General features: G+C 48.6%; 1 protein-coding gene across 2 annotated transcripts in view; it reads right to left on the bottom strand.

Moving 5' to 3' along the window:
- The window catches only part of LOC140405796 (uncharacterized), a 390,195-nt gene that overhangs the window by 96,387 nt on the left and 266,020 nt on the right, over positions 1 to 27,788 (bottom strand). For both annotated transcript variants that reach the window (XM_072494233.1, XM_072494229.1), the window contains exon 14: positions 5,600 to 5,775. In XM_072494233.1, coding sequence (XP_072350334.1) covers positions 5,600 to 5,775 — 176 coding nt within the window. The remainder of the gene's footprint in view (positions 1 to 5,599; positions 5,776 to 27,788) is intronic.

The raw sequence follows: 27,788 nt of genomic DNA, 5'->3' as shown, positions 1-27,788 counted from the left end.
CCTACCCTGCACATCTTTGGGTTGTGGGGACAAAACCCAAGCAGACATGGGGAGAATGTGTAAACTCCACACGGACAGTGAGCCAGAGCCAGGATCGAACCTGGGACCTCGGCGCCGTGAGGCAGCAATGCAAACCACTGCGCCACCGTGCTGCCCCTGGTGTCAAGCTTCTTAAGTGCTGTTGGAGCTGTACTCATCCAGGCACGTGGGGAGTATCATAGAATCCCTACAGTGCGGGAGGTGGCCATTTGGCCCATCAAGTCTGCACCGACCCTCCGAAATAGCACCCCACCCGAGCCCACTCCACTATCCCATCTCTGTAATCCCACCAAACCGTTGGACTCTAAGGGGCAATTGATCATGGCCAATCCACCAAACCTGCATATCTTTGGACTGTGGGAAGAAACTGGAGCACCCGGAGGACACTCACGCAGACACGGGAGAATGTGCAAACTTCACACAGACAGTCACCCGCTATTCAACGGCCTCGTTACGCTTGAGCGAGAGCGCAACGAGGCCGGAAAATAACAATAACAATCTTTATTAGTGTCACAAGTAGGCTTTCACTAACACTGCAAAGAGGTTACTGTGAAAATCCCCTAGACACCACACTCTGGCGCCTGTTCAGGTACACAGAGGGAAAATTCAGAATGTCCAATTCACCTAACAACACGTCTTTTGGGACTTGTGGGAGGAAACCGGAGAACCTGGAGGAAACCCACGCAGACACGGGGAGAGTGCGCAGACTCCGCACAGACTTTGACCCAAGTCGGGATTCAAACCCGGGTCCCTGGCACTGTGAAGCAACAGTGAAGCACTGTGCTACCAGAATCACACCCTTTAAATGCTAATGCTCCAGGAGACTTGTTCCCTTACAAGAAAATTAGCATGCGGGTATAGCAAACAATAAAAACAGAAAATGTTGGGTAAACTCAATGGGTGGGGTTTTCCGTCGGTGGGATCCTCTGCTTCGCCGACAGTGCACTAATGCTTGCAGATTTCCCAACAGCATAGGGGTGCCCACAATGGGAAACCCCATTGGCCAGCTGCCGGGTTGGAGCATCCGCTGCCAGCAGGGGCGCGCCGCACCAGAAAACGGGTGTGGCGAGACGTAGAATTCCAGCCAATAGGTCTGGCAGCACCTGTGGAGAAAAAAACATAGGTTGCGTTTCAACCAATTAAAACGTAAGTGCTGTTGCCAGCGGGAAAACTGGTGTATGGTGGGATTCAATGGCACGCTGAAACTTATTTGGAGAAGGGAAGGTTTGTGATGGCCTTGAGTGGGGCAAGGCCTAAACTCGCTGACAGATCCTACACCTCAGAGGTCAGGATGACCTTTATAAAGATGCCCCATCTCAGAATAACACTGCAATCCCCCTCAATCGCTGGCTAGGCCCCCCCCTCCCCCACCAAATCACTGGCAAGGCCCTACCAAATAAGGGCCCCCTCCATAAGTGAAAGACACCCCATTATGCCCATTATGGGCTTGCCAAATGCTTTCCCCCCATTCCTCTCCCAGGCCCCCCCCCCCCCCCGATTCCCCCCATCCCCATTCCACCCCCCATTCAAGAAATCCCCTTCAGGCTCTTCCCCAGACCCCTCCTTAAGGTCCCCACTCAGTTCCCCCCTAGAGGGTCCAACTCCTCAGTCCCCTCTTCAGGCTGCACCCCTTGGCATTGCAAACCTGGTGCCGTGGATTCCGTGGAGGGCAAGGTGGTGAGCATCCTCTTTACACCTCCCTCCAGAGTGCCAAATGGGGTTCTTCAAGGGAGGTGGGGGTTGGAGGGGCTTGGGCTGGGCTGGAGAGGCTCAGGTCCGGGGTCTTTCTCGGGATAGGGTCAGGTGGCTGGTCTTCCCTCTGTATCTTTGAAAAATCATTAAACTGTCTTTCAGCATGCCAAGTTGTAGTTAAAAGTCTTCCCTCTGATGTATTGGAGTCCTTTGATGTCTCTCCCTGCATGTCAAGTTGAAAGATCTGTCAGATGAAAGCAAACAGCTTCCCTTAAAAGTGTTTTTTTCACAGTCAATTTCATTTCCCTAAACTTTTTCAGCCTCTAAAGTCTAACAGCTTTGAACTGATTGTTTACATTCAATTTCATGGCCCAGTACCTTTTACAATCTATTGATTGACAAGTCCAGACTATTTCAAAGGAGGCATTAGCTTTGTTAGTTTTTAAAGCTCTTCATGGTCCATTAACTCTGAAGTGCTACCTCTTTTGAGCAGGTGTTGTTTCTCACCATAGTTGTTTTAAAGAGGTTATTTCTTTGTTCTGAAGAACTTCTGAGAAACAGTATGTGAGGGGGCAGTACTCAGATAGAGCACCGGTCTGCCCTCAATCATCAGTAAAGAGATGGAAGAGGCCATCAACAGTGCCATCAAGTGGCACTTACCTAGCAAAAATGAGGGGCATAGACAGAGTGGATAGTCAGAGGCTTGTTTCCAGGGTAGAGGGGTCAATTACTAGGGGGCATAGATTTAAGGTGCGAGGGGCAAGGTTTAGAGGAGATGTATTCACCAAAGGGAAGAAATTGGTAGATGTTGAGTCTGGAGAAGGGTGTGTAGATAGCCTGGGTCACATTGAGATCCAAAAAGACGAGGTGTTGGGTGTCTTAAAAAATATTAAGGTAGATAAGTCCCCAGGGCCTGATGGGATCTACCCCAGAATACTGAAGGAGGCTGGAGAGGAAATTGCTGAGGCCTTGACAGAAATCTTTGGATCCTCACTGTCTTCAGGTGATGTCCCGGAGGACTGGAGAATAGCCAATGTTGTTCCTCTGTTTAAGAAGGGTAGCAAGGATAATCCAGGGAACTACAGGCCGGTGAGCCTTACTTCAGTGGTAGGGAAATTACTGGAGAGAATTCTTCGAGACAGGATCTACACCCATTTGGAAGCAAATGGACGTATTAGTGAGAGGCAGCACGGTTTTGTGAAGGGAAGGTCGTGTCTCACTAACTTGATAGAGTTTTTCGAGGAGGTCACTAAGATGATTGATGCAGGTAGGGCAGTGGATGTTGTCTATATGGACTTCAGTAAGGCCTTTGACAAGGTCCCTCATGGTAGACTAGTACAAAAGGTGAAGTCACACGGGATCAGGGGTGAGCTGGCAAGGTGGATACAGGACTGGCTAGGTCATAGAAGGCAGAGAGTAGCAATGGAAGGATGCTTTTCTAATTGGAGGGCTGTGACCAGTGGTGTTCCACAGGGGTCAGTGCTGGGACCTTTGCTCTTTGTAGTATATATAAATGATTTGGAGGAAAATGTAACTGGTCTGATTAGTAAGTTTGCAGACGACACAAAGGTTGGTGGAATTGCGGATAGCGATGAGGACTGTCAGAGGATACAGCAGGATTTAGATTGTTTGGAGACTTGGGCGGAGAGATGGCAGATGGAGTTTAATCCGGACAAATGTGAGGTAATGCATTTTGGAAGGTCTAATGCAGGCAGGGAATATACAGTGAATGGTAGAACCCTCAAGAGTATTGAAAGTCAAAGAGATCTAGGAGTACAGGTCCACAGGTCATTGAAAGGGGCAACACAGGTGGAGAAGGTAGTCAAGAAGGCATACGGCATGCTTGCCTTCATTGGCCAGGGCAGTGAGTATAAGAATTGGCAAGTCATGTTGCAGCTGTATAGAATCTTAGTTAGGCCACACTTGGAGTATAGTGTTCAATTCTGGTCGCCACACTACCAGAAGGATGTGGAGGCTTTAGAGAGGGTGCAGAAGAGATTTACCAGAATGTTGCCTGGTATGGAGGGCATTAGCTATGAGGAGCGGTTGAATAAACTCGGTTTGTTCTCACTGGAACGAAGGAGGTTGAGGGGAGACCTGATAGAGGTCTACAAAATTATGAGGGGCATAGACAGAGTGGATAGTCAGAGGCTTTTCCCCAGGGTAGAGGGGTCAATTACTAGGGGGCATAGGTTTAAGGTGAGAGGGGCAAGGTTTAGAGTAGATGTACGAGGCAAGTTTTTTACGCAGAGGGTAGTGGGTGCCTGGAACTCGCTGCCGGAGGAGGTGGTGGAAGCAGGGAAGATAGTGACATTTAAGGGGCATCTTGACAAATACATGAATAGGATGGGAATAGAGGGATACGGACCCAGGAAGTGTTAGAAGATTTTAGTTTAGACGGGCAACATGGTCAGCACAGGCTTGGAGGGCCGAAGCGCCTGTTCCTGTGCAGTACTTTTCTTTGCTCCCTGACGTTCAGTTTGGGTTCACCAGGATCAGTCAGCTCCTGACTTTATTACAGCCTTGCTTCAAACAAGAACAAAAGAGCTGAACTCCAGAGCTGAGGTGAGAGTGACTGTCGTTGACATCAAGGCAGCATTTGAGAGGCAAAAAAACGAGATCCTCGCCAGGCGCCAAACAGTTTCGATGCAACCGACCTACTCCCAGAGGTGAAATCGGGATCTTGCCTTAGCGTGGCGAGAAACCAATTATCACCACTTAAGCCCCATTTCCATACAATTAATGGGAACCACCCCATATCCAACGGCCTCCTGTCATTCAGCGACCTTCCCAGTAAGTGGTCACGCTGGCGCCGATTAGTACTCCTGTTGAAAAACGTGAACTTGGAGGAAGGGATTCTACGGAAAGCCGAGGAGGTGAGTAGCCATCTTTGCTCAAAGGCAAAGAGCCTGGGGATGTTGGACTTGCCACCCCAATGCTTGGTGGGGGTGGGGGACCCTGCACTGGGGGTGGAGGGGGACCCTCCACAGGAGTGAGCTGCCATGTGGGGTGGAGGGGTGGGAGTGTGTGCTGGGGGGCAATCGGGGGGGCAACCATTCATGGCACCACCATGTCAACCCCTGGATCATTTATACCAAATCCTGGGGCAACCATTGTCCCTGCCCTCTACCCTAATGACCACCCATAACTCTCACTGACTGCTGAGGCCTCTGACTGCACGGCTGAAGGCTATCGCCAATAGAGAATTGGCAATCGTGGTTAAGTGAGCACTTCACACATGCCAAATGGATTTGTGTGGGTGGGCGGGCCCTGTGTAGCATACAGGGGTCATTGCCTTGCATCCCAATCACACCCTGATGCCTGGTCACTGTGCCTGAACACTGCGGGAGGTGAACACCACACACACACGCAACATCAGAATACCGAGGGGATGGTACACAGCTCTGGGGACATGCCCACGGCCGGAGGGTGGATGATTGCCACCGGGAGAGGGGGATGCCTGGAGAGATGGGCAAAGGGTCCGGGGGTCAACCTGCATTGCGGAAGGAAGTTCAGTGGCATCATAATGGTTGTGCGAAAAGGTGTTTAATGTGTTGTAAAAATCCCACTCCCGAAGTTGCCTCCAAGAGAAAGAGCTGTGGAGTTAAATGTGATGGGGCTGGATAGATAAAATGTATTAGGGCTATATTAAGATGTAGAGTTAAACACAGGATGTACATCAGGGATAGACATAGGAATATAGACTGATAAGAGGTAGAGGGGGGTCCTCAGAGGAAATACTACCTGGTCACTGAATGAAGCAGGATTAGATAAATAGCCACACACAGGTGTAGAAACAGATAGAGGATGAATCAGCTGACCTTCATGCTGAATCTTCCTGAAGGGTCTGGATTATTATTGTACTTACAGGTCCCCCGTTGTGAGTGTTGGTATTGCAGACGATGTCACCATCGGAACACCGGTTGAGTCAATGTTCACAGTGAAGCCCCACTCTCTGAAATCCATGTTAATATGTACCCGTAGCAACTGGCCTGATGAGGGAGCAACTGATGATAGAGCCTTCTTTCCATTTTGTAGCATGCTCTGTTGATTAAAACTGAAATTAGAACCCAGTGCATTTTCTGCCCAAGACTGATAGCAGATCTTTGGATGATAAATCAATTGGCCAACATCAGTGGTTCTATTGTGCAGGGCTTCTTATTTTGAGATATGCTGACAGTGATCAGGAGGAAAGAAAAGACAAGAGTTGGGTGGAAAATTTCACAGGCAGAACTTGCATTTATATAGAACCTTTCCAGGTTCCATTTGTTGAGAGAAACAAAAAAGGGAGGATCACACTGATGTGTTGGGTGTTCTGGATCACAAACAGGTCACCAACACTGGAAGTGGTGCAATTCTATTTTATTATAAGGTTAAATATATTAACATATTTGAACTGTGGGTAAATGCAATACCAGCTTTAACTGTTGACCCTTGCCTAGTCCTAACCAGGTGATGCACTCAGTACATGGTGAATGCCTGTGTTGCAGGCTGTGAGCTCTGTGCCCCGAGCTGGCTGCTACTAGAATGAGCGGGAACTCTCCTGTCCCCTGTCTTTATAGTGCGTGTGCTCTCACTGGTGATTGGCTGCGGTGTTTTGTATGCTGATAGGCCCACTGCATGTCCATCAGTGTGTGTCTGTGTGTCTGCACCATAATATACTGGTGTATATTATGACATCCCACTTTTATATAAAGAACATGTGCCTGCATGACAATAAATATTGTGTAGTGAATGTACCTGACTATGTGTGTGCGCGTTATTTACATGACTATGTACATGAGACTAATCTATTTACACGGGAAGGTGCCTTGTGCAGAGAAATAGGGTGTCACACCAACAACGAAATGAACATTCTATACAAACTACTGGAACGATGAAACAGGATAACAGAACAGATCAAAGAGTCCAACATTGTAAAACTCATAAGTCAAGTCTCTGAGGTGGGCGATGAATTCTGGTTGACCGCCTTAAGGGTGGGTCAGGAGCCACCGGCTAAGGAACGGGCTGGGCCACGGCAGAGTGAGGAGGATGCAGAGTATTCGGAATCTCCACTTAGTCCAGGTTGGGGACAACTGGAGGGCGTGGCACCGGTGGAGGATCACATAGTGAGCATGGAACGAGACGAAGGGCACGCCGATTGCGGCGGCGAGTGGAACCATCTGGCAGACGAACCAGGAACGAGCGGTAGGACACCTTCCGAAGAACCACAGCAGTTGCAGACCAGCCACCCTCTGGAAGATAGATGCAGACGTTGTCATCCGGCGCCAGAGCAGGGAGATCAGTGGCCCGAGCGTCATGCGACGCCTTGTGTTGTGCACGAGACTGTTCCATCCGCTGAAGGACCGGAATATGGTCAAAGTCTGGGACGTGAATGGACGGCACCGTGGTCCTGACGGTGCGACCCATGAGCAGCTGGGCTGGCGACAGGCCCGAGGAGAGTGGGGCCGAACGATAGGCCAGCAAGGCGAGGTACAAGTCGGATCCTGCATTGGCAGCCTTGCAGAGGAGCCGTTTGACAATGTGGACGCCCTTTTCCGCTTTGCCATTGGATTGGGGGTGCAGGGGACTGGATGTCACATGCACAAAGTTGTACCTGCTGGCCAAGTTGGACCATTCCTGGCTCGCGAAGCAGAGGCCATTGTCCGACATCACAGTGAGTGGGATGCCTTGACGAGCAAAGGTCTCCTTGCAGGCACAAATGACCGCCGATGATGTGATGTCGTGCAGGAGTACGACCTCCTGGTAGTTCGAAAAATAGTCTACAATCAGAACATAGTCCCTGCCGAGCGCATGGAACAGGTCAAAGCCTATCTTAGACCAAGGGGACGTGACCAACTCATGGGGCTGTAGGGTCTCACGTGGTTGGGCCGGCTGAAACCGCTGACAGGTGGGGCAGTTGAGCACTGTGTTGGCGATGTCCTCATTGATGCCGGGCCAGTACACAGCCTCTCGGGCCCTCCGTCGGCACTTCTCCACACCAAGGTGGCCCTCGTGTAGCTGTTCCAAAAGGAGCTGGCGCATGCTGTGCGGGATCACCATGTGGTCCAGCTTCAGGAGGACACCATCGACTATTGTCAAATTGTCTCTGATGTTGTAGAACTGTGGTCATTGGCCCTTGAGCCACCCGTCCGTCATGTGGCGCATGACACGCTGTAGTAGGGGTTCAGCCGCAGTCTCGCGGCGAATGTGGATAAGATTCATCCGTGGCCGGCAGATTAGAAGCCGTGAAGGCCACATGAGCATCAACCTGGCAGACGAACTCCTCTGGGTCACACGGGGTGTTGACTGCCCTGGACAGAGCGTCGGCTATGATCAGGTCCTTCCCGGGGTGTATAGGAGCTGGAAATCGTACCGCCGGAGTATAAGCAGAATGCGCTGGAGGCGAGGGGGTCATATCATTCAGGTCTTTTGTTTAATGTTGACCAGCGGGCAATGGTTGGTCTCGACAGAGAATTGGGGGAGGCCATACACGTAATCATGAAATTTGTCGACCCCAGTCAACAGGCCCAGGCACTCCTTTTCGATCTGCGCGTTGCGCTGTTCCGTGGGGGTCATGGCACGTGACGCATATGCAACGGGTGCCCATGATGAGGCTTCATCGCGTTGCAGGAGCACCGCCCCAATGCCGGATTGGCTGGCATCCGTTGAAATTTTTGTTTCCTTCGTGGGATCAAAAAATGCCAATACCAAGGCTGTGGTAAGCTTGGTCTTAAACTCCTCCCATTCGCGCTCGTGGGCGGGAAGCCATTGGAAGTCTGTCGTCTTCCTGACTAGGTTCCGGAGAGCTGTGGTATGGGAGGCGAGGTTGGGGATGAACTTCCCCAGCAAGTTGACCATGCTCAAAATTCGGAGGACCGCCTTCTTATCCTCTGGCTTCTGCATGGCCGTGATGGCTGCCACCTTGTCCGCATCCGGCCGCACACCCAACCGGGAGATGTGGTCCCCATGGAACTTGAGTTCCGTCTGGCCGAAGGAACATTTGGCTCTGTTGAGGCGAAGGCCTTGGTCCCGTATTCATTTGAAAACGCGCTGGAGGCGACTGATATGCTCCTGCGGGGTGGTGGACCAAATGATGATGTCGTCAACATAGACGCGCACACCCTCAATGCCCTCCATCATTTGCTCCATGATCCGGTGGAATACTTCTGACGCCGATATAATCCCCAAACGGCATCCTGTTGTAGCAGTGTCTGCCAAATGGGGTATTAAAGGTACACAGCTTTCTGCTGGACCTGTCTAGTTGAATTTGCCAGAATCCTTTTGAGGCGTCAAGTTTGGTAAAGATGTTGGTCCGAGCCATCTCGCAAGTGATCTCCTCACGCTTGGGGATAGGGTAATGCTCCCTCATTATGTTGCGATTCAGATCCTTTGGGTCAATGCATATCCGGAGCTCGCCGGAAGGCTTCTTTATGCACACCATGGAACTGACCCAGTCCGGTTGGTTCTGCCACTCTGGAGAGCACTCCTTGGTCCTGGAGATCCTGTAGCTGCTGCTTGAGGCGGTCCTTGAGGGGTGCTGGACTCTGCGAGGTGCATGAACCACAGGCGTGGCGTCTTGTTTGAGAAGGATTTTGTAAGTGTACGGAAGCGTGCCCATGCCTTCGAAAACGTCGCGGTGCTGGTCGATGATGGCATTGAGTTGCGCCCTGAAGTCCACATCCTGGAAGGCAGACGTGTCCTCTGGAGAGAGAGAGAGTACTCGCTGAACGAGGTTTAGGAGTTTGCACGCCTGTGCGCCTAGCAGAGAGACCTTCGCGGAGCCCACGATCTCGAAGGGAAGGTTGGCTTTTCGCGAGTTGTGCGTCACTTCGAGTTGGCATGAACCAGTAGCAGGAATGACGTTGCCATTGTAGTCCACTAGTTGGTAGGTTGACGGAAGAATGGTTGGTTTAACCCCAAGGGTCTGAAAGTCTGACCACGCTAGGAGATTAGCGGAAGCACCAGTGTCCAGGCGGAATCGTATCTGGGATCGGTTGACTGTCAGGGTGGCACACCACTCGTCGTCTGGATCAGTGCTGTGCACCGACAGCAGCTGGTGGTTTTGATTCGGGGACAGCCTGTTCTTTGTTATAACAGCGACTCGAAAAGGCTCCCTCGGGTCCTCGGTGTCACTGATCTGCGGGAAGTCGAAATCGGACTCTGTGAACGTGAGTTGAATTGCCCGAACATTTTTGCGAGGCTGGCTGAAGCGATGCAAATTGGCAGGCTGAGCTGCTCGACAGCAGGCAGCATAGTGGCCAAGTCTGTCACATCGTAGGCATTATCGCGATTTTGCAGGACATTGCCGCTTTAAATGGGCGGAACCACAGTTGCCGCACGTTGTGACGTCAGTACGCTCGTTGCGCCACCACGCATGCGCGGTGCGGTCCTGCATGGTGCGCGCCTGCGCATCACGTTCCTCCACATCACAGTCCCCTCGTTTTGGCGCGTACAAGCGGGGAGGCCGCGAAAAGCGCACTAAATGGCCGCCCTCATCCAGGCTGCAGCCTTGGAGGTGTTCAATTGTTTGGATCCGTTCCGTCTCGTGGGGACCTTGCCGTGCCGTTTCAGCCGCCTGTATGTGGGAGTACCGGCTGGTGGCATTTTCATGCAAGACACAGGTCTCGATGGCAGTCGCTAGGGTGAATTGCTTAATTTTGAGGAGCTGCTGACGCAGGGGGTGCGACAGAACACCAAATACGATCTGGTCGCGTATCATGGAGTCGAAGGTGGGCCCGTAGCCGCAGGACTGTGCAAGGATGCGGAGGTGTGTTAAAAAGGATTGGAAAGGCTCGTCCTTACCCTGCAAGCGCTGCTGGAACAGGTATCTTTCGAAGCTTTCATTGACCTCTATGCTGAAGTGGGTATCGGATTTGAGGAGAATCGTCTTGTACTTGGTCTTGGCCTCGTCGTCTGCGAATGTGAGGGAGTTGAAGATGTGGATGGTGTGTTGCCCGGCCGTGGAGAGGAGCAGAGCAATCTTCCTGGTGTCCGAGGCGTTCTCCCTGTCCGTGGCTTCGAGGAAGAGCTGGAAGCGCTGTTTAAAAATCTTCCAATTGACCCCGAGATTGCCGGCGATGCGGAGCGGTGGCGGCGGGTTCATGTTCTCCATACATCAGGATGCCGGAATACTGATTAATTGCAGGTGGGTCTCAGAAGTGCTAGTATGCAACCACTCCTTGTACCATGATGTGTTGGGTGTTCTGGATCACAAACAGGTCACCAACACTGGAAGTGGTGCAACTCTATTTTATTATAAGGTTAACTATATTAACATACTTGAACTGTGGGTAAATACAATACCAGCTTTAACTGTTGACCCTTTCCTAGTCCTAACCAGGTGATGCACTCAGCACAGGGTGAATGTCTGTGTTGAAGGCTGTGAGCTCTGTGCTCCGAGCTGGCTGCTACTAGAATGAGCGGAAACTCTCCTGTCCCCTGTCTTTATAGTGCGTGTGCTCTCAATGGTGATTGGCTGCGGTGTTGTGTATGCTGATTGGTCCCACTGCATGTCCATCAGTGTTTGTGTGTGTGTCTGCACCATAATATACTGGTGTATATTACGACACACACTACTGGAGGTATTCTATTGACCTTCAAATAGCAGCAGGGAAGATAGTTCAGGGAGAAAATCTGCTGGGAAATCACTGAGATATGGAAGAACTATACTCTGGTGATATTAGGGACTTTAGTTACCCAAATGTCAATTGGGATAATGTTAGAGTAAAGGCTAAGGAGGGGGGATACATTTCTGAAATGTGTTCAGGAGAATTTCCTTGACAAGTATGTTCTCAATAGAATTATAAAGTAAGCATGGGTTGGATTTGGTGTTGGAGAATGAGGTAGGCCAAATGGACCAATTAAATATGGAAGAACGCTTGGTAAGTTTAGATTCGTAATGGAGAAGAGCAAGAAATAATCTAAAGCAGAACTTCTAAATTGGAAGAAGGTTAACTTAAATGGGATGAATGGGGATCTAACCAAGGTCAAATCAAACCAAAATGTTATTGAGAAATGGATGATCTTTAAGGAAGAAATGTTTCAGGGATAGACTAGGTGCATTCCAATAAGAGTTAAAGGTAGCGGAGCCAAAGCTCAGGTTCCTCGACTAACAAAGGAGATGGAGAATATGATAAAATAAAAACGTGTATGAGCACGACAGATGAATACTCCATCTGAGAATCAGGCCAGATACAATAAGCTGAGAATGTTGCTGAAGATGAAATTAAGACTCACAAAAAGACAATGAGAATGGAATGGCGACTAATATAAAAGTGAACTCAAAAATCCTCTGCAAGCATGTAAATAGCAAGGGAGTAGGGAGACCTATTAGGAACAAAGAGGGTGATGTATGCTGAGAGCAAAACTAGAATACTTAATAAATACTGTTACAATCCAATTCAGAATTGTTTACATTTAAAGAGAGATTCAAACACTAGTTTAACGAATATAACTACATCAGAAGATCTTTTAACAAAACACAAACTTCATTACATATTTAAAGAAAACAACATCATTAACTTAACAAGATGGTTTATAACGATGTATGTTATGCAGTCAGGTTTACTTCTTATTCCCTAAAGAATTCTCTTATAAGACACATAAATCTTAAGCAGTTATTTACTTCTATAGGGACCACCCATAAGTTTACCACAGTCCGCTGGAGATTTCTCCTCAGCTCCAGCTGTCCTCAGAAGTAAAACTTTAATTTAACATCTCTTGGCTGTGGATGCCTCAGGACCTTGTTCTGGTTACTTTTCAATACTTCCAAGAGAATCTACATGTTACTTTCTTTCTGTGAGGACAACTGTAGATTCTCTCATGAGTTTCGGACTGGACAATCTTCCAGCTTGTGCTCCATCACAAAACACAAACTGAGGTTCAGCCTCACTCGCATTCCACAAGGTCAATGATGATTTTAGTTATTTACTCAGCTTACATGGCAGGTCCATCTAACTATCATTTACTTTGGCTATCTTCACTCAGTATGCTGCAAACCACACAAGGCCCAAACTGCAATGAGCTCTCTTAGTAAACACCCTGAAACTGAAACAGGAAAACCTTTTTAAGTTCCACCCATATCCATGACAACATAACATACTGGGCTGTACTCATATTGACCTTCAAATAATTATCCTTCATTTACAATTTCTTCTTTGATATGATAGGTTTTACAACCTTTCAGGATTTACCGAATACTTCAAAACCAATTCAGCTGTATTCCCCAAAACAAAACATCTTTCTGGACTGCCATTACTGGAAGACTTGCAGACATTGTTGAGTGTTTTGTGGTGTTGGAGGTGGCGCGCCATTGTTCACTGGTGGGATCTTCTGGTCCTGCCGCTGTCAACAGATTTCCCCATTGTTCGCATCCTCTTCTGCTGGGAAACCCATGGGGGTGGGTGCTGCCGTCGGAAGGGCCAGGTGAGCCTGCCAGCGGAAAGGCCAGAAAATTTTGGCACATGTCTCCAGCTCCACACTTAAGTAATCCCACCTGCTGTTTTACAGTTTCATCTCTTTTCTATTCTGACTTTATTGAACAAACATGGCTCATTTTTTGAAGTGTAATTTCTTGAGGTAGTTTCATAGTCTCTAAACCCCAGTATTTTAATTACCTTGCCTTAACAACTTCAATCTTCCCAGAACTAAGAATTAACTCTTAAATATTAAAATGAACATGAGCTAGATATTCACAACAGTACTTTGCATCGGTATTCACCAAGGAAGAGGGTGCCGAGAAAATGTTAGTAGAAGTGGAAGTAATGGATGAGTTGCAAATGATGGGAAGGAGGTACTGGAAAGGATTTCTATGCTTAGAATGGATATGTCACCTGGTTTGGATGGCTTGCATCCCAGGTTGCTAAAGAATTGGGGGGGAAGCAGCTGAAGGGCCCACCGTGTTATTTCAATCTTCCCTGCACATAATCCTGTCAGAGAATTGGCAGGTGAAAAATGTGAAGCCCTTATCCTGAAAGTGTGTAAGGACATTGCGTGTGGTAAGGTTTTGAAATCAATTGCTGGAGAAAAAAACAACAGAACTTGGAGAGGTTTGAGTAAATGAAGGAAAACCGGCATGGATTTGTAAAAGTCAGCTTGTTTGTGCTTGATTAATCTAAATGATTTTTTTTTTGGTGAGATAACAGAGAAGGTTGATGAAGAGAAAGCATTGGGTGTTGTGTGATTGGATTTTAAGAAAGCATTTGACAAAGTACCACATGAAAGGCTGATGAACAAAAATGAAGATCATGGGATGGGAGAGTTAGTGTCAGCTTGGATAAAAATTGGTTTAAGGACAGGAAAGAATGAGGTGTGGTTAATGGTTATTTTTCAGATTGGAGGGTGGTAGACAACAATGTTCCCAAAGTTCAGTGTGCTGGATAACTGCTGTTTTGCTACATATAAAATTTAGATATTGCAATACAGAATAAAATTTCAAGATATGCTCATAATACTGATTTTGGTAGTTTGACAGATAGTGTGAATTATGTCAATCAACTGCAACAGAACTTTGACCTCAAGTGGCGGCTGTTGGTCTCTTTGGTTGGCTCTGAATATGGCAGTCAATATGGTCGCCTTCCTTAATCCGAATTATGTTTGCTCTAGAGTCGCCAGGTATCTTTCGATACCGCCACAAGGTTCAAACCCGAATACTGATCAAAGACTCGGTACACCAGTTAGTTAGTTCAAAGTCAATGCTTATTTATTTACACACACAGTTAAATCTACGCATGCACAAATACTTCAGACTAAACTATCATTACTGCTAAAGTCTATACTTAGCTTCGGGCGCCCACTCAGTCAGAGGAACAATGGCCATTGTTCGGTTCTGAGGCTGTTGGGGTCGAACTGGAACAGGGGAACAGCTAAGGTCGTCTGCCTGGTAGCGTGCGTTGACCTTGGACTTAATTGCTTCTGGTGCAGCTGGTGGACAGGTCTCTCCTCGGTGAGAGATGGGTCCAAGAGAACGATTCTCTCTTGGGGGCTCCTTCATATACCCAAAGGGGCTTCGCGCTCTTTTGGGTGGGCCTTGAACTTGGCCCCAATCAATTGGGCCATTTCTTGATAATTCCCATTGATTTCATCCAATAAAGGGGTGGGTGCCCTGATGGCTGGGCGTGGCCTAGGTGGCCGTTGGCCTGCTTTGTTTCGGTCTCCTCTGGCGCCGGGGTGTCTGCCTTAATATCGGTTACTCAAATGTTACTCTTTTGTTCCCGGAGATGGGCCATTAGTATGCTAATTGGCCTACAGTTTTGGTCTTGTCTGGGAGCTGCGGCTCCAATATCCAGACAAGCTCTGAACCTGTTTGTTTTCACAGCATTATCCATTTTCCCTGCAATCTTTGCAAATTGTCCATTTTGTAATCGGGAAGTGGCCATCCTAGATGGCTACACACCCTCCTTGTGATCCTCAACGTGAAGCGTGAAAGATCACATTACCACGTCGTCTTCGTTCTCTGACCAAGCTGAGCACCCATAAGCACTTCCCAGGCTCTACACTGCTTTGTCCTATGAATTGCAACTTTACCTTAGTTATTTTATATACATACATCATTATAAAATTCTACGGGGCGCTATGACATTCAGGCATGCATTACCAAATAAAGAACTGGAACCTCCAGCTATCCTAAATAAACTATCCTCACTTAAACAATCAAAAATAATCTACAACATTTTAAACTGTAGAAATAGCAGCAACACAAGTCTCTCTGGCTTGGCAGTCAAGCACAGAGGTTTACATTTCTTTATTAAATAAACAAAACACACACAAAATTCACTTAAAGGGATTGGGGGGTTTGTTGGAGTCCGAAGATAGGGGATCTAAATGTGTATACCGGAGTGCGGTTGCGGGAGGCTCTCCTCTGCCATTTTCTGAGTCTAAGTGTCTGCATGACACTGCAGAGTATTGCCAACTAAGAGTGCTTCTACGATGTAAGGTAGTGAATACCAGGTGATAAACTTGTCACATCAGGTCGGGGTGTCGGTAACTGTCTCGGGACTAACTATCTCGGGGTTAATTATCTCGGGGTACAGTGTATGGCAGGGGTGGGAATCATTCATGGCCTGTGTGGTAGGGGTCAGGGGGGTAGCGTCCACGCTAAACTGAAGGGATCCTGCTAAGATCCAGGTGAAAAACATGAAGGTTGTCTTCATGTTTCCTTTTGTCGGTCTTCTTCTTTTTCTTCCTCTGGGGTTCCTGAGGTTCCGGAGTTCTGTGGACACAAGCATAATATCTGTTATTATCTTGCTTAAGATCTCGTATGTCTGTCTGTCTGTCCTTTGTTGCCAATTACCCATTATAATTGGTCACCATCTGTGACTCCCTCATTTAAAAAAAAACCCGAATATTTGGACAAGACATCTGAGAAAAACACTGACATGGTGCGAGCCATCTCACAGCCTGGTCGATCTACCATCCTAGTGTTTGAGAATGTAAGTAGCATGTGGAAGCAACCTAAGGGTCGCCAGAAACAAACAAAAGAATTTTGAACTGAAAGTGCCAAAATGGGGTGCGTATGGGCCGCGGCAGGTAAGAATGGGTGGAATCCCCTGGTAGGACGGTTATCAGTGCCGTTTGTGCTCTACCCGAGCGTAGCTGACCAGAGGGTGGTCCTCAGACAGGGGGGACCAATGCCGTTTCTCCACTGCCTGAGCGACCGGCAAGAATGGGTAAGAATGTGATCATCGTGGAGGCTGCCTCTTATAATCGAATCAGAAGAGTAGCTGTGATTGGTGTCTGCTGACAAACTAGTTCTTCTGAACAGTTGTCTGTCGACAAACTTGTTCCATTAACTGCCTGTCGGCGTTAAAAGAGTGGTGGTGTGGGGCCATGAAAATTTTTTAATTCACAAATAACATTTAACATGTACATTAAACGAACAAACATACAACAAATATGGTGCACGTTCCATCAGAAAGGACACCGTATCTCTACATCGGTTCCTTTTTACCATCATGTGGACACCTCATTGCTCAGTAGCGAACAGGGTTGCAAAGGGATTTGTCTGGTGGGAGTCAGACTCTATGTCATCATCTTCTCCCGGCTGCCATACTCTTGACTGGAGTAGTTTGGCTAAAGCTGCTTGGGGCGAATTGGGGTCCATCTCATCATTCCGGATGAGCCTGAACGAATTATCTCGGTGCCAGAATCTTGTGTCGAGGTTGGAGCTACTAGGTTTTAATCCGTGATCGTCGGGAGGTGGGTCTGGGTCATGGCTTTGATGTACGTGATTTTGAAGGGGTCACTGGAATCATGCTCGGATTCACTGGGAGTGGGGCCTGGTGCAGGGATGTAATCATAACGTGGTGTGCTGTGGCTGTCGTCATTGCTATCGCTATCGCTGTCCATGTCGCTGCTGGTTGAAGGAAGGGAGAGGTGGAGTCGTGCCTCTGGGGGTGGAGTTGAAGATGTGTCTGAGGACGGGCTGGACTGGCTGGGGAGGGTAGGAATGCGTCATTCGTGGGCGGGGCATGCTCATCTGCTGCTGCAAGTGAGATGTGGTTTGCATAGTTGTTCTGTGAGCCATAAGCCTTAAGTTGGTTTATGTGAAACCATGCAGACTTGCCATTGGGATATGTGATCTTGTATACCGAGGGGCTGACTTTGTCTGAAATGGAGTACGGTCCGGAAAAATTGGGGGAAAGGAATAAATTGGGGTTGTATAGGGAAAGCATCACTTGCTGCCCGACTACAAACTCGGTGGCGTGTACCGTTTTATCGAAACAAGCTTTGCTTTGTTTCCTCCTGTTCCCAAGTCTCACAGCTGCTGCAAGCTGGGCTGCCTTTATATTCTCAATAAACTGCTGTACAGAATTTTCATGCGTGAGGGCGGTGACTGCGGGGCTGGACAAATCCAGTCCGAATAAATACTCTGTCCCTTTCATGGGGTGTCCGGTCATGAGGATGTGGGGGGTGTATCCTGTGGACGTGGATACCGTGTTTCGTAAGAACATTAAAGCAAATGGGAGAACTGAATCCCAGGTGCTGTTGTTCTGTTGCACCATTTTCCTGACAGTGGCTTTTAAAGTCCTGTTCATCCTCTCTACAATGCCACTTGACTGGGGGTGGTATGCTATGTGAAACTTCTGCCTAATTCAGAAAATTGTGAGGACGTTCTTCATTACTCGTCCTGTAAAATGGGAGCCTTGATCGGACTCTATACTACGTGGGAGGCCCCATCTTGTAAAGGTGTGTTAGGATTTTAGCTGTTGTTTTGGCCGTATACGTTCTGGATGGAAAAGCTTCCACCCATTTTGTGAAGGTGTCAATGACCACCAACACATACTTAAAACCATTTCTGCAGGGGGTTAGGGGTCCTATGTAATCTGTCTACAAATTCGTCCAGGGGCCATTTACTGTGACTAAGCTGAGCCTTTCTTGCATATCTGTCCGGGTTGTTCTGGGCACAGATCAAGCAATTTTCAATGTAATGGGTTACATCGGCTTTTAAATCAGGCCACCAGCAGAGAGGTCTGAGGTGGGTTAGGGTGGGCTCAATGCCTTGGTGTCCATGATTGCATGGAACTGACAAATAATCTGGTTCCTGTCCTGGCTGGGAACTACATAAATGCCGCCTTTCAAAATCACACCGTCATGTGTGGTTATTGCGTTCTTAAACTTATTGTACGGGGCTGGGAAGATTCCTTTTAAAACTTCCCTGAGCTTTTCATCTTCCTTTTGGGCTTTCGCTAGATCCTGAATGTTGGTCTGTGAGACCTGAACCGTGTGTACTGGGGTGCTCTCGGGGGGGGGTTCCAAAAGTAACCATATCTGGAACCTGCCTTCGCTAGGGTGTATGCTTTAACGTTACCAGGGAAGAACTGCGAACCTTAATGATACCATATTACCTATCTTTAGCTGTCTCTAGGATATGCCGGAGTAATGGGGCTGAGGATAGGGGCTTTCCGTCTCCCGAAACAAATCCTCTAGTTTCCCACAGGGGTGGGAATTCTGTTAAACTATTGCAGACATATAAACTGTCCGAATATATGTCTGCTGGGGTCGGAAACGAGTCAGGGTGATCAACAATGTAAGCTATGGCTGCCAGTTCTGCTGCCTGCGAGCCTAGATGCCCTGGCAACTTTAATGAAATCTCTTCAAGGGCGCGTCCCTGCGCGTCCTCTAAATGCCGCAACCGGTATTCTCTTTCCATTCAAAATTGTGGAGGAGCCATCCACATAAATTTACAGGGGTGTGCACGTGTCTGTGGGCTGGGGTCTCTGGGGAGTATTACCTGCTTTCCTGGGAGCTGACTTAGGTATAAATGGGCCTGAATTATAGTTTGTGATGATGATCTCACACTCACGTGGGATACCTGCATATTGCAAATTGTCGGCTAGGAAAGTGTGGGTCTTGGTTCTTTTAACTGTAATGTCCCATCCTTGTAAAAGAAGGGTCCAACGGGCTGCGCGGATGTGGCTGACTGTGTCATCTTTAAGTCGACCGTCTAATAATAGCTATGTTGGGGTGTGTTCAGTGAGAATGGTGATGGGGTTGAATCCTTTAATGTAGGCGAAGTACTGCACTGCCCAAAAAACTGAGAGCAGGTGCCTTTCGCTGGCAGAAAATCCTTGCTCGACAGGATCTAACACGCATGAGGCGTATGCCATGGGGCCTAATCGGCCATGGCGTTCCTGGAGGAGCACGGCCGAAAGGGTTCGGTCGGTGCTTGCTACTTCGATTGCGTACGGGGAAAGTGGATCTGGGACCTATAATGCGGGGGCTGTGCTGAGGGCTCTCTTTAAAGCATCCACGGCGTCCGTGTGCTGTGGAAGCCATTCCCAAGGAACATGTTTCTTGAGAAGGTCGGATAGGGGCGCTGCTTTTGTGGCGAATCCGGCGATATGGTTTCTGCAGTAGCCAACCAGTCCTAGAAATGACCGGAGGGCTGAGACATTATGGGGAAGGGGCAATTTGATGATCGAGTCAATTTTCTTTTGCTCAATCTCGCGTTTACCATGAGTGACTACTGTACCCAAATTTTGGTAATCCATTTGCCAGCTGTCGGTGGAAAATGGAGGGGGTGTTGTGGAAGCCTTGTGGAAGGCACGTCCACGTGTATTGGTGTCCCTGGAATGTAAAGGTGAATTTGTATTGGCACGCTTTATCCAATGGAATGGACCAAAAACCGTTGCTAATGTCCAAAACCAAAAAACATTTTGACTGGAGTCCCTGTTTGACCATGGTCTTGGGACTCATGGCTATGGTGGGGGCTGCTACTGGGGTTACTTTGTTCAGTTCCCGGTAATCAATGGTCAGTCGCCATGATCCATCGGGTTTCCTGATGGGCCAAATTGGTGCGTTATTTGTGGAGGCTACTGATCGGAGTACGCCTTGATCAAGCAGACTCTCTATTACTTCGGAGATCTCTCCCTCTGCTTCTTGGGGAAAACCGTACTGCTTTTGGGGTCTGGGGTCGGGACCTGTAATGTTCACTAAGCCAGCGATCTTGCCACAGTCGTGCTTGTGCTGTACAAATGCTGCTTTGTGTTGCTGCAGGACTTCCCTAACCTGTTGGTCCTGACTAATGGCTCGGGGGTTGAACCAGAAGTCTCCTACTGCGCTGATTCTGTTTCCATACTTTCCAACTGTGAGCGTGGCGGGGGCTCGTGCTGATTTTGCCATTCTCCATACACATTTATTTGCCGGATCAAATGAGAGGTTGTGGAAGCTCATAAAGTCGATTCCTAGGATGTGTCCTGCTGTCTGGGGTAGATCGACCAAAGCTACGGGGTGTTTAGTCATAATGTTCCCTATTTGTATCGCAACAGGGACTGTGATGTGTCCTTGTTGTAAATGACCTGTAAAGCCGCTGAGTGTGATGGTGTCTGTTGTGGGCCACGTGTCTCGTTGAAACATCGTGGAGCAATTGAGCGTGGTGCGGGACCCTCCTGTGTCCCAAAGAAATTCTACGGGGTGTCCCCAGACTTTGCCTGCTACTACTGGTCTACCGGACTTGTCCCAAAGGGTGTCGCAGACCCAAGTTGGGGAGTCCGAACACGGTCAGTCGGTGCCGTTCACGTCTGCGTTCTCTGAACGGGCGCTAACACTATGGATTGGCTTTGCCCTATTCTTACTTAGGGTGCCTGTCTGTTGGTTTCTCTGCTGCTTTTGGGGCGCGTGGCACTCTCGTGCATAGTTTCCTAATTGTCCACAATTGTAGCATTCCTGGGATTTAGGCTGCGGTGGGCTGTTCCTGCCCTCATTTACCCATGCGAGGTTCTGGTGCGTCCTAACTGGATGCATGTCTGCCTGCTCTTCCTCTGATTTTGCAAATGCGGTTTTGCCTTGGACGGATTGTTCCCAAGTGCGGGACAATCTTTTCAAAACCCGTTTCTCGTTGTGGGCCTTGTCTGAGGGGTCGTAATTTGCGCAAGCTCTCTGTCCTGCCTCTGTCGCATGAGAGACTAGGATTCGAGTCCATTTGGCCATATTATCCGCGGACAAATGGGCACGGGCTAACTCTCCAATTACTGCTGTGAAATGTATCCACAAGCGTCCAGCAAACGCTGTGGGGTGCTCTGTTTTCTTTTGCGTACACTTGTTTAGGACTTCTGCGGGGTCTCCTCTGTTATAGCCGATCGCATCCAGGATCGCTGTGTGCATTTTTTGGAGTGTGCCTCCTCCTACATTCTGTGGGTCAGCAAGGGCTGCCACGACTGAAGTGTCGAGGCTTAAAACTGTGAGCTTCACTTGCTCCTTTTCGTCCAGGCCGTACATGGTAGCCTTCTGTTTAACTCTAGTGAAAAACTGGTGGAGGTCTGATGTGGGAAGGAACGGTGTAATTTTTCCACGCGCGTCCCGTAATTGGGTCACGGTTAACGGGGTTGTATATAGGAAATCTGCGTTTCCTTCTGCTGTGGCCCTGCGGTGTGTGGTTACAGGTTTCATGGGGGTGTGTTCTGCCTGTTCAGTCTGGCGTTGGGGTGCTTTCCTTTTCTGGGGTTTTTCTTGCGTCCATGTCCCATGTACGTATCTGTGGGTAGTTTCATTTAACTTCTGCCAATCGGGGCCGTTTTCCTGGTCTAACTGGGGTCCAAACGTACTTTGAAACCCATTCTGGACAGAAAGCAGAGATTGCAATTCTGCAATTTGCTTCCGGCACTTTGCGTGATTTACGGAGCTCTGCCTTTGATCCGTCGTGGAAGTGTGGAGTGCTCGTAGGGCTGCTTTTAAATCATTGCACTGTTTCTGCAATTGCTCTACCTGTTGCTCTGTTTCTTGTCTTACCAAGACCGCGCGTTGTGTGTCCTGGTAGGCCTTATCGTACTGGGTTTGAAAAATACTCAAATGGGCGAGACAAGACTGGTGTGCCCACCTGGCATCATCCACTAACTGTCCCTCACTGCTAACTGTTCTCTTAACTCCTTATTCACCTTCTCAAATTCGTTCACATCTCCCTCACTATTTCTGTTTCTCTCCTCAATCTCTCTACGGAGCGTCCTAACGACCTCCTCTGTGCCTCGCAATTGTGCCAAGCAGGACACGATTGCCATCGGCTTGCGAGATTTCCCCAAGCTCTTCTTATGAATCTCTGACAGGTTCTCCCACCAAATATGTCCTATACTCCCGGGACCTGTTTCGTCATTGGTGCAGAATTCACTCCAAAGGGGCCATCCTTTCCCTTTGAGATATTTTCTGATCTTCTTCCCATACGGGACACTGTTCTACTCTACTAGTCGCTGCAACCTCGAATTCTTGGGGGTTCATAAGCGTTCCATTGCCTTCATTGCTTCAGGGATGTAGTTACTCCGAAGAATAAAGATAGATGGGTGACGGTGAGAGGGGCTGGGAGGAAGCAGTCAGTACAGGGATACCCTGTGGTCGTTCCCCTTAGTAACAAGTATACCGCTTTGGATACTGTTGGGGGGGGGGGACTTACCAGGGATAAGCCATGGGGTACTGGTCACTGGCACAGAGTCTGTCCCTGTTGCTCAGAAGGGAAGGGGGAGAGGAGTAGAGCATTAGTCATTGGAGACTCCATAGTTAGGGGGATAGATAGGAGATTCTGTGGGAACGAGGTAGACTCGCGGTTGATGTGTTGCCTCCCAGGTGCCAGGGTGCGTGATGTCTCGGATCGTGTTTTCGGGATCCTTAAGGGGGAGGGGGAGCAGCCCCAAGTCATGGTCCACATAAGTACCAACGACATAGGTAGGAAAAGGGATAGGGATATAAGGCAGGAGTTCAGGGAGCTAGGGTGGAAACTTAGATCTAGGACAAACAGAGTTATTGGGCGAGATTCTCCGACCGCCCGCCGGGTCGGAGAATCGCCGGGGGCTGGCGTGAATCCCGCCCCCGCTGGTTGCCGAAGTCTCCGGCACCGGAGATTCGGCAGGGGCGGGAATCGCGCCGCGCCGGTTGGCGGGCCCCCCTGCGCGATTCTCCGGCCGGATGGGCCTAAGTCCCGCCGCTAAAATGCCTGTCCCGCCGGCGTAGATTAAACCACCTACCTTACAGGCGGGACAAGGCGGCGCGAGCGGGCTCCGGGGTCCTGGGGGGGGGCGAGGGGCGATCTGGTCCCGGGGGGTGCCCCCACGGTGGCCTGGCCCGCGATTGGGGCCCACCGATCCGCGGGCAGGCCTGTGCCATGGGGGCACTCTTTCCCTTCCGCCTCCGCCACGGTCTCCACCATGGCGGAGGCGGGAGAGATTCCCTCCACTGCGCATGCGCGGGAATGCTGCCAGCGGCCGCTAACGCTCCCGCGCATGCGATGCCCGGAGGTGTCATTTCCGCGCCAGCTGGCGGGCCACCAAAGGCCTTTTCCGCCAGCTGGTGGGGCAGAAATTCGTCCGGCGCCAACCTAGCCCCTTAAGGTTGGGGCTCGGCCCCCAAAGATGCGGAGCATTCCGCACCTTTGGGGCGGCGCGATGCCTGACTGATTTGCGCCGTTTTGGGCGCCAGTCGGCGGACATCGCGCCGTTTCCGGAGAATTTTGCCCATTATCTCTGGGTTGTTACCCGTGCCACGTGATAGCGAGACGAGGAATAGCGAGAGAGAGGAGTTGAACACATGGCTACAGGGATGGTGCAGGAGGGAGGGTTTCAGATTTGTGGATAATTGGGGCTCATTCTGGGGTCGGTGGGACCTCTACAAATGGGATGGCCTACACCTGGACCAGGGGTACCAATATCCTGGGGGGAAATTTGCTAATGCTCTTCGGGAGGGTTTAAACTAGTTCAGCAGGGGCTTGGGAACCTGAAATGTAGCTCCAGTATACAGGAGGTTGAGAGTAGTGAGGTCATGAGTAAGGTTTAAAAGTTGCAGGAGTGTACCGGCAGGCAGGAAGGTGGTTTAAAGTGTGTCTTCTTCAATGCCAGGAGCATCCGGAATAAGGTGCGTGAACTTACGGCATGGGTTGGTACCTGCGACTTCGATGTTGTGGCCATGTCAGAGACATAGATAGAGCACGGACAGGAATGGTTGTTGCAGGTGCCGGGGTTTAGATATTTCAGTAAGCTCAGGGAAGGTGGTAAAAGAGGGGGAGGGGTGGCATTGTTAGTCAAGGACAGTATTACGGTGGCAGAAAGGACGTTTGATGAGGACTCGTCTACTGAGGTAGTATGGGTTGAGGTTAGAAACAGGAAAGGAGAGGTCACCCTGTTAGGGGTTTTCTATAGGCCTCCGAAAAGTTCCAGAGATGTAGAGGAAAGGATTGCAAAGGTGATTCTGGATAGGAGCGAAAGCAACAGGGTAGTTGTTATAGGGGACTTTAACTTTCCAAATATTGACTGGAAACGCTATAGTACGAGTACCTTAGATGGGTCGGTTTTTGTCCAATGTGTGCAGGAGGGTTTCCTGACACAATATGTAGATAGGCCAACGAGAGGCGAGGCCATATTGGATTTGGTACTGGGTAATGAACCAGGACAGGTGTTAGATTTGGAGGTAGATGAGCACTTTGGTGATAGTGACCACAATTCGATTAAGTTTACTTTAGTGATGGAAAGGGATAGGTATATACCGCAGGGCAAGAGTTAGACCATAAGACATAGGAGCGGAAGTAAGGCCATTCGGCCCATCGAGTCCACTCCACTATTCAATAATGGCTGATTTCAACTCCATTTACCCGCTCTCTCTCCATAGCCCTTAATTCCTCGAGAAATCAAGAATTTATCAACTTCTGTCTTACAGACACTCAACGTCCCGGCCTCCACCGCCCTCTGTGGCAATGAATTCCACAGACCCAACACTCTCTGGCTGAAGAAATTTCTCCTCATCTCTGTTCTAAAGTGACTCCTTTTTATTCTAAGGCTGTGCCCCTGGATCCTAGTCTCCCCTGCTAATGGAAACAACTTCCCTACGTCCACCCTATCTAAGCCATTCATTATCTTGTAAGTTTCTATTAGATCTCCCCTCAACCTCCTAAACTCCAATGAATATAATCCCAGGATCCTCAGACGTTCATCGTATGTTAGGCCTACTATTCCTGGGATCATCCGTGTGAATCTCCGCTGGACCCACTCCAGTGCCAGTATGTTCGTCCTGAGGTGTGGGGCCCAGAATTGCTCACAGTATTCTAAATAGGGCCTAACTAGTACTTTATAAAGCTTCAGAAGTACATCCCTGCTTTTATATTCCAAGCCTCTTGAGATAAATGACAACACTGTATTTGCTTTCTTAATTACGGACTTAACCTTTCGAGACTCTTGGATCAGGACTCCCAAGTCCCTTTGCACTTCAACATTATGAATTTTGTCACTGTTTAGAAAATAGTCCATGCCTCTATTCTTTTTTCCAAAGTGCAAGACCTCGCACTTGCCCACGTTGAATTTCATCAGCCATTTCTTGGACCACTCTCCTAAACTATCTAAATCTTTCTGCAGCATCCTCACCTCCTCAATACTACCTGCCTCTCCTATCTTTGTATCATCGGCAAACTTAGCCAGAATGCCCCAAGTCCCGTCGTCTAGATCGTTAATATATGAAGAGAACAGCTGTGGCCCCAACACTGAAGCCTGTGGGACACCATTCGTCACCGGTTGCCATTCCGAAAAGAACCTTTTATCCCAACTCTCTGCATTCTGCCTGACAGCCAATCGTCGATCCATGTTAGTACCTTGCCTCGAATACCATGGGCCCTTATTTTACTCAGCAGTCTCCCGTAAGGCACCTTATCAAAGGCCTTTTGGAAGTCAAGATAGATAACATCCATTGGCTCTCCTTAGTCTAACCTATTTGTTATCTCTTCAAAGAACTCTAACAGGTTTGTCAGGCATGACCTCCCCTTACTAAATCCATGCTGACTTGCCCTAGTCCGACCCTGCACTTCCAAGAATTTAGAAATCTCATCCTTAACGATGGATTCTAGAATCTTGCCAACAACCGAGGTTAGGCTAATTGGCCTATAATTTTCCATCGTTTTTCTTGTTCCCTTCTTGAACAGGGGGGTTACAACAGCGATTTTCCAATCCTCTGGGACTTTCCCTGACTCCAGTGACTTTTGAAAGATCATAACTAACGCCTCCACTATTTCTTCAGCTATCTCCTTTAGAACTCGAGGATGTAGCCCATCTGGGCCCGGAGATTTATCAATTTTTAGACCTCTTAGTTTCTCTAGCACTTTCTCCTTTGTGATGGCTACCATATTCAACTCTGCCCCCTGACTCTCCGGAATTGTTGGGATATTACTCATGTCTTCTACTGTGAAGACTGACGCAAAGTACTAATTTAGTTCCTCAGCTATTTGCTTGTCTCCCATCACCAGATTACCAGCGTCATTTTGGAGCGGCCCAATGTCTACTTTTGCCTCCCGTTTGTTTTTAATGTATTTAAAGAAACTTTTACTCTCATTCCTAATGTTACTGGCTAGCCTACCTTCATATTTGATCCTCTCTTTCCTTATTTCTCTCTTTGTTATCCTCTGTTTGTTTTTGTAGCTTTCCCAATCTTCTGACTTCCCACTACTCTTTGCCACATTATAGGCTTTCTCTTTTGCTTTGGTGTATTCCCTGGCTTCCTTTGTCAGCCATGGCTGCCTAATCCCCCCTCTGATAACCTTTCTTTTCTTTGGGATGAACCTCTGTACTGTGTCTCAATTGCTCCCAGAAACTCCTGCCATTGCTGTTCTACTGTCTTTCCCACTAGGCTCTGCTCCCAGTAAATTTTCGACAGTTCCTCCCTCATGCCCCTGTAGTTACCTTTATTTAACTGTAACACCTTTACATCTGATTCTACCTTCTTTCTTTCAAATTGCAGACTGAATTCTACCATATTATGATCATTGCCTCCTAAGTGTTCCCTTACTGTAAGAGTTGTATCTGGGGGAAAGGCAATTATGATGCGATGAGGCAACTTAGGATGCATCGGATGGAGAGGAAAACTGCAGGGGATGGGCACAATGGAAATATGGAGCTTGTTCAAGGAACAGCTACTGCGTGTCCTTGATAAGTGTGTACCTGTCAAGCAGGGAGGAAGTGGTCAAGCAAGGGAACCGTGGTTTACTAAAGCAGTCGAAACACTTGTCAAGAGGAAGAAAGAGGCTTATGTAACGATTAGACATGAAGGTTCAGTTAGGGCGCTCGAGAGTTACAAGTTAGCTAGGAAGGACCTAAAGAGAGAGCTAAGAAGAGCCAGGAGAGGACATGAGAAGTCTTTGGCACGTAGGATCAAGGATAACCCTAAAGCTTTCTATAGATATGTCAGGAATAAACGAATGACTACGGTAAGAGTAGGGCCAGTCAAGGACAGTAGTGGGAAGTTGTGCTTGGAGTCCGAGGAGATAGGAGAGATGCTAATTGAATATTTATTGTCAGTATTCACACAGGAAAAAGACAATGTTGTCGAGGAGAATACTGAGATTCATGCTACTCGACTAGAAGGGCTTGAGGTTCATAAGAAGGAGGTGTTAGCAATTCTGGAAAGTGTGAAAATAGGTAAGTCCCCTGGGCCGGATGGGATTTATCCTAGGATTCTCTGGGAAGCTAGGGAGGAGATTGCTGAGCCTTTGGCTTTGATCTTTAAGTCATATTTGTCTACAGGAATAGGGCCAGAAGACTGGAGGGTAGCAAATGTTGTCCCCTTGTTCAAGAAGGGGAGTAGAGACAACCCCGGTAACTATTGACCAGTGAGCCTTACTTCTG

Source organism: Scyliorhinus torazame, chromosome 2, assembly GCF_047496885.1.
Source record: "Scyliorhinus torazame isolate Kashiwa2021f chromosome 2, sScyTor2.1, whole genome shotgun sequence".
NCBI lineage: Eukaryota > Metazoa > Chordata > Chondrichthyes > Carcharhiniformes > Scyliorhinidae > Scyliorhinus > Scyliorhinus torazame.
The sequence above is the reverse complement of the archived record's forward strand: the minus strand, read 5'-3'. Positions and strand labels throughout refer to the sequence as shown.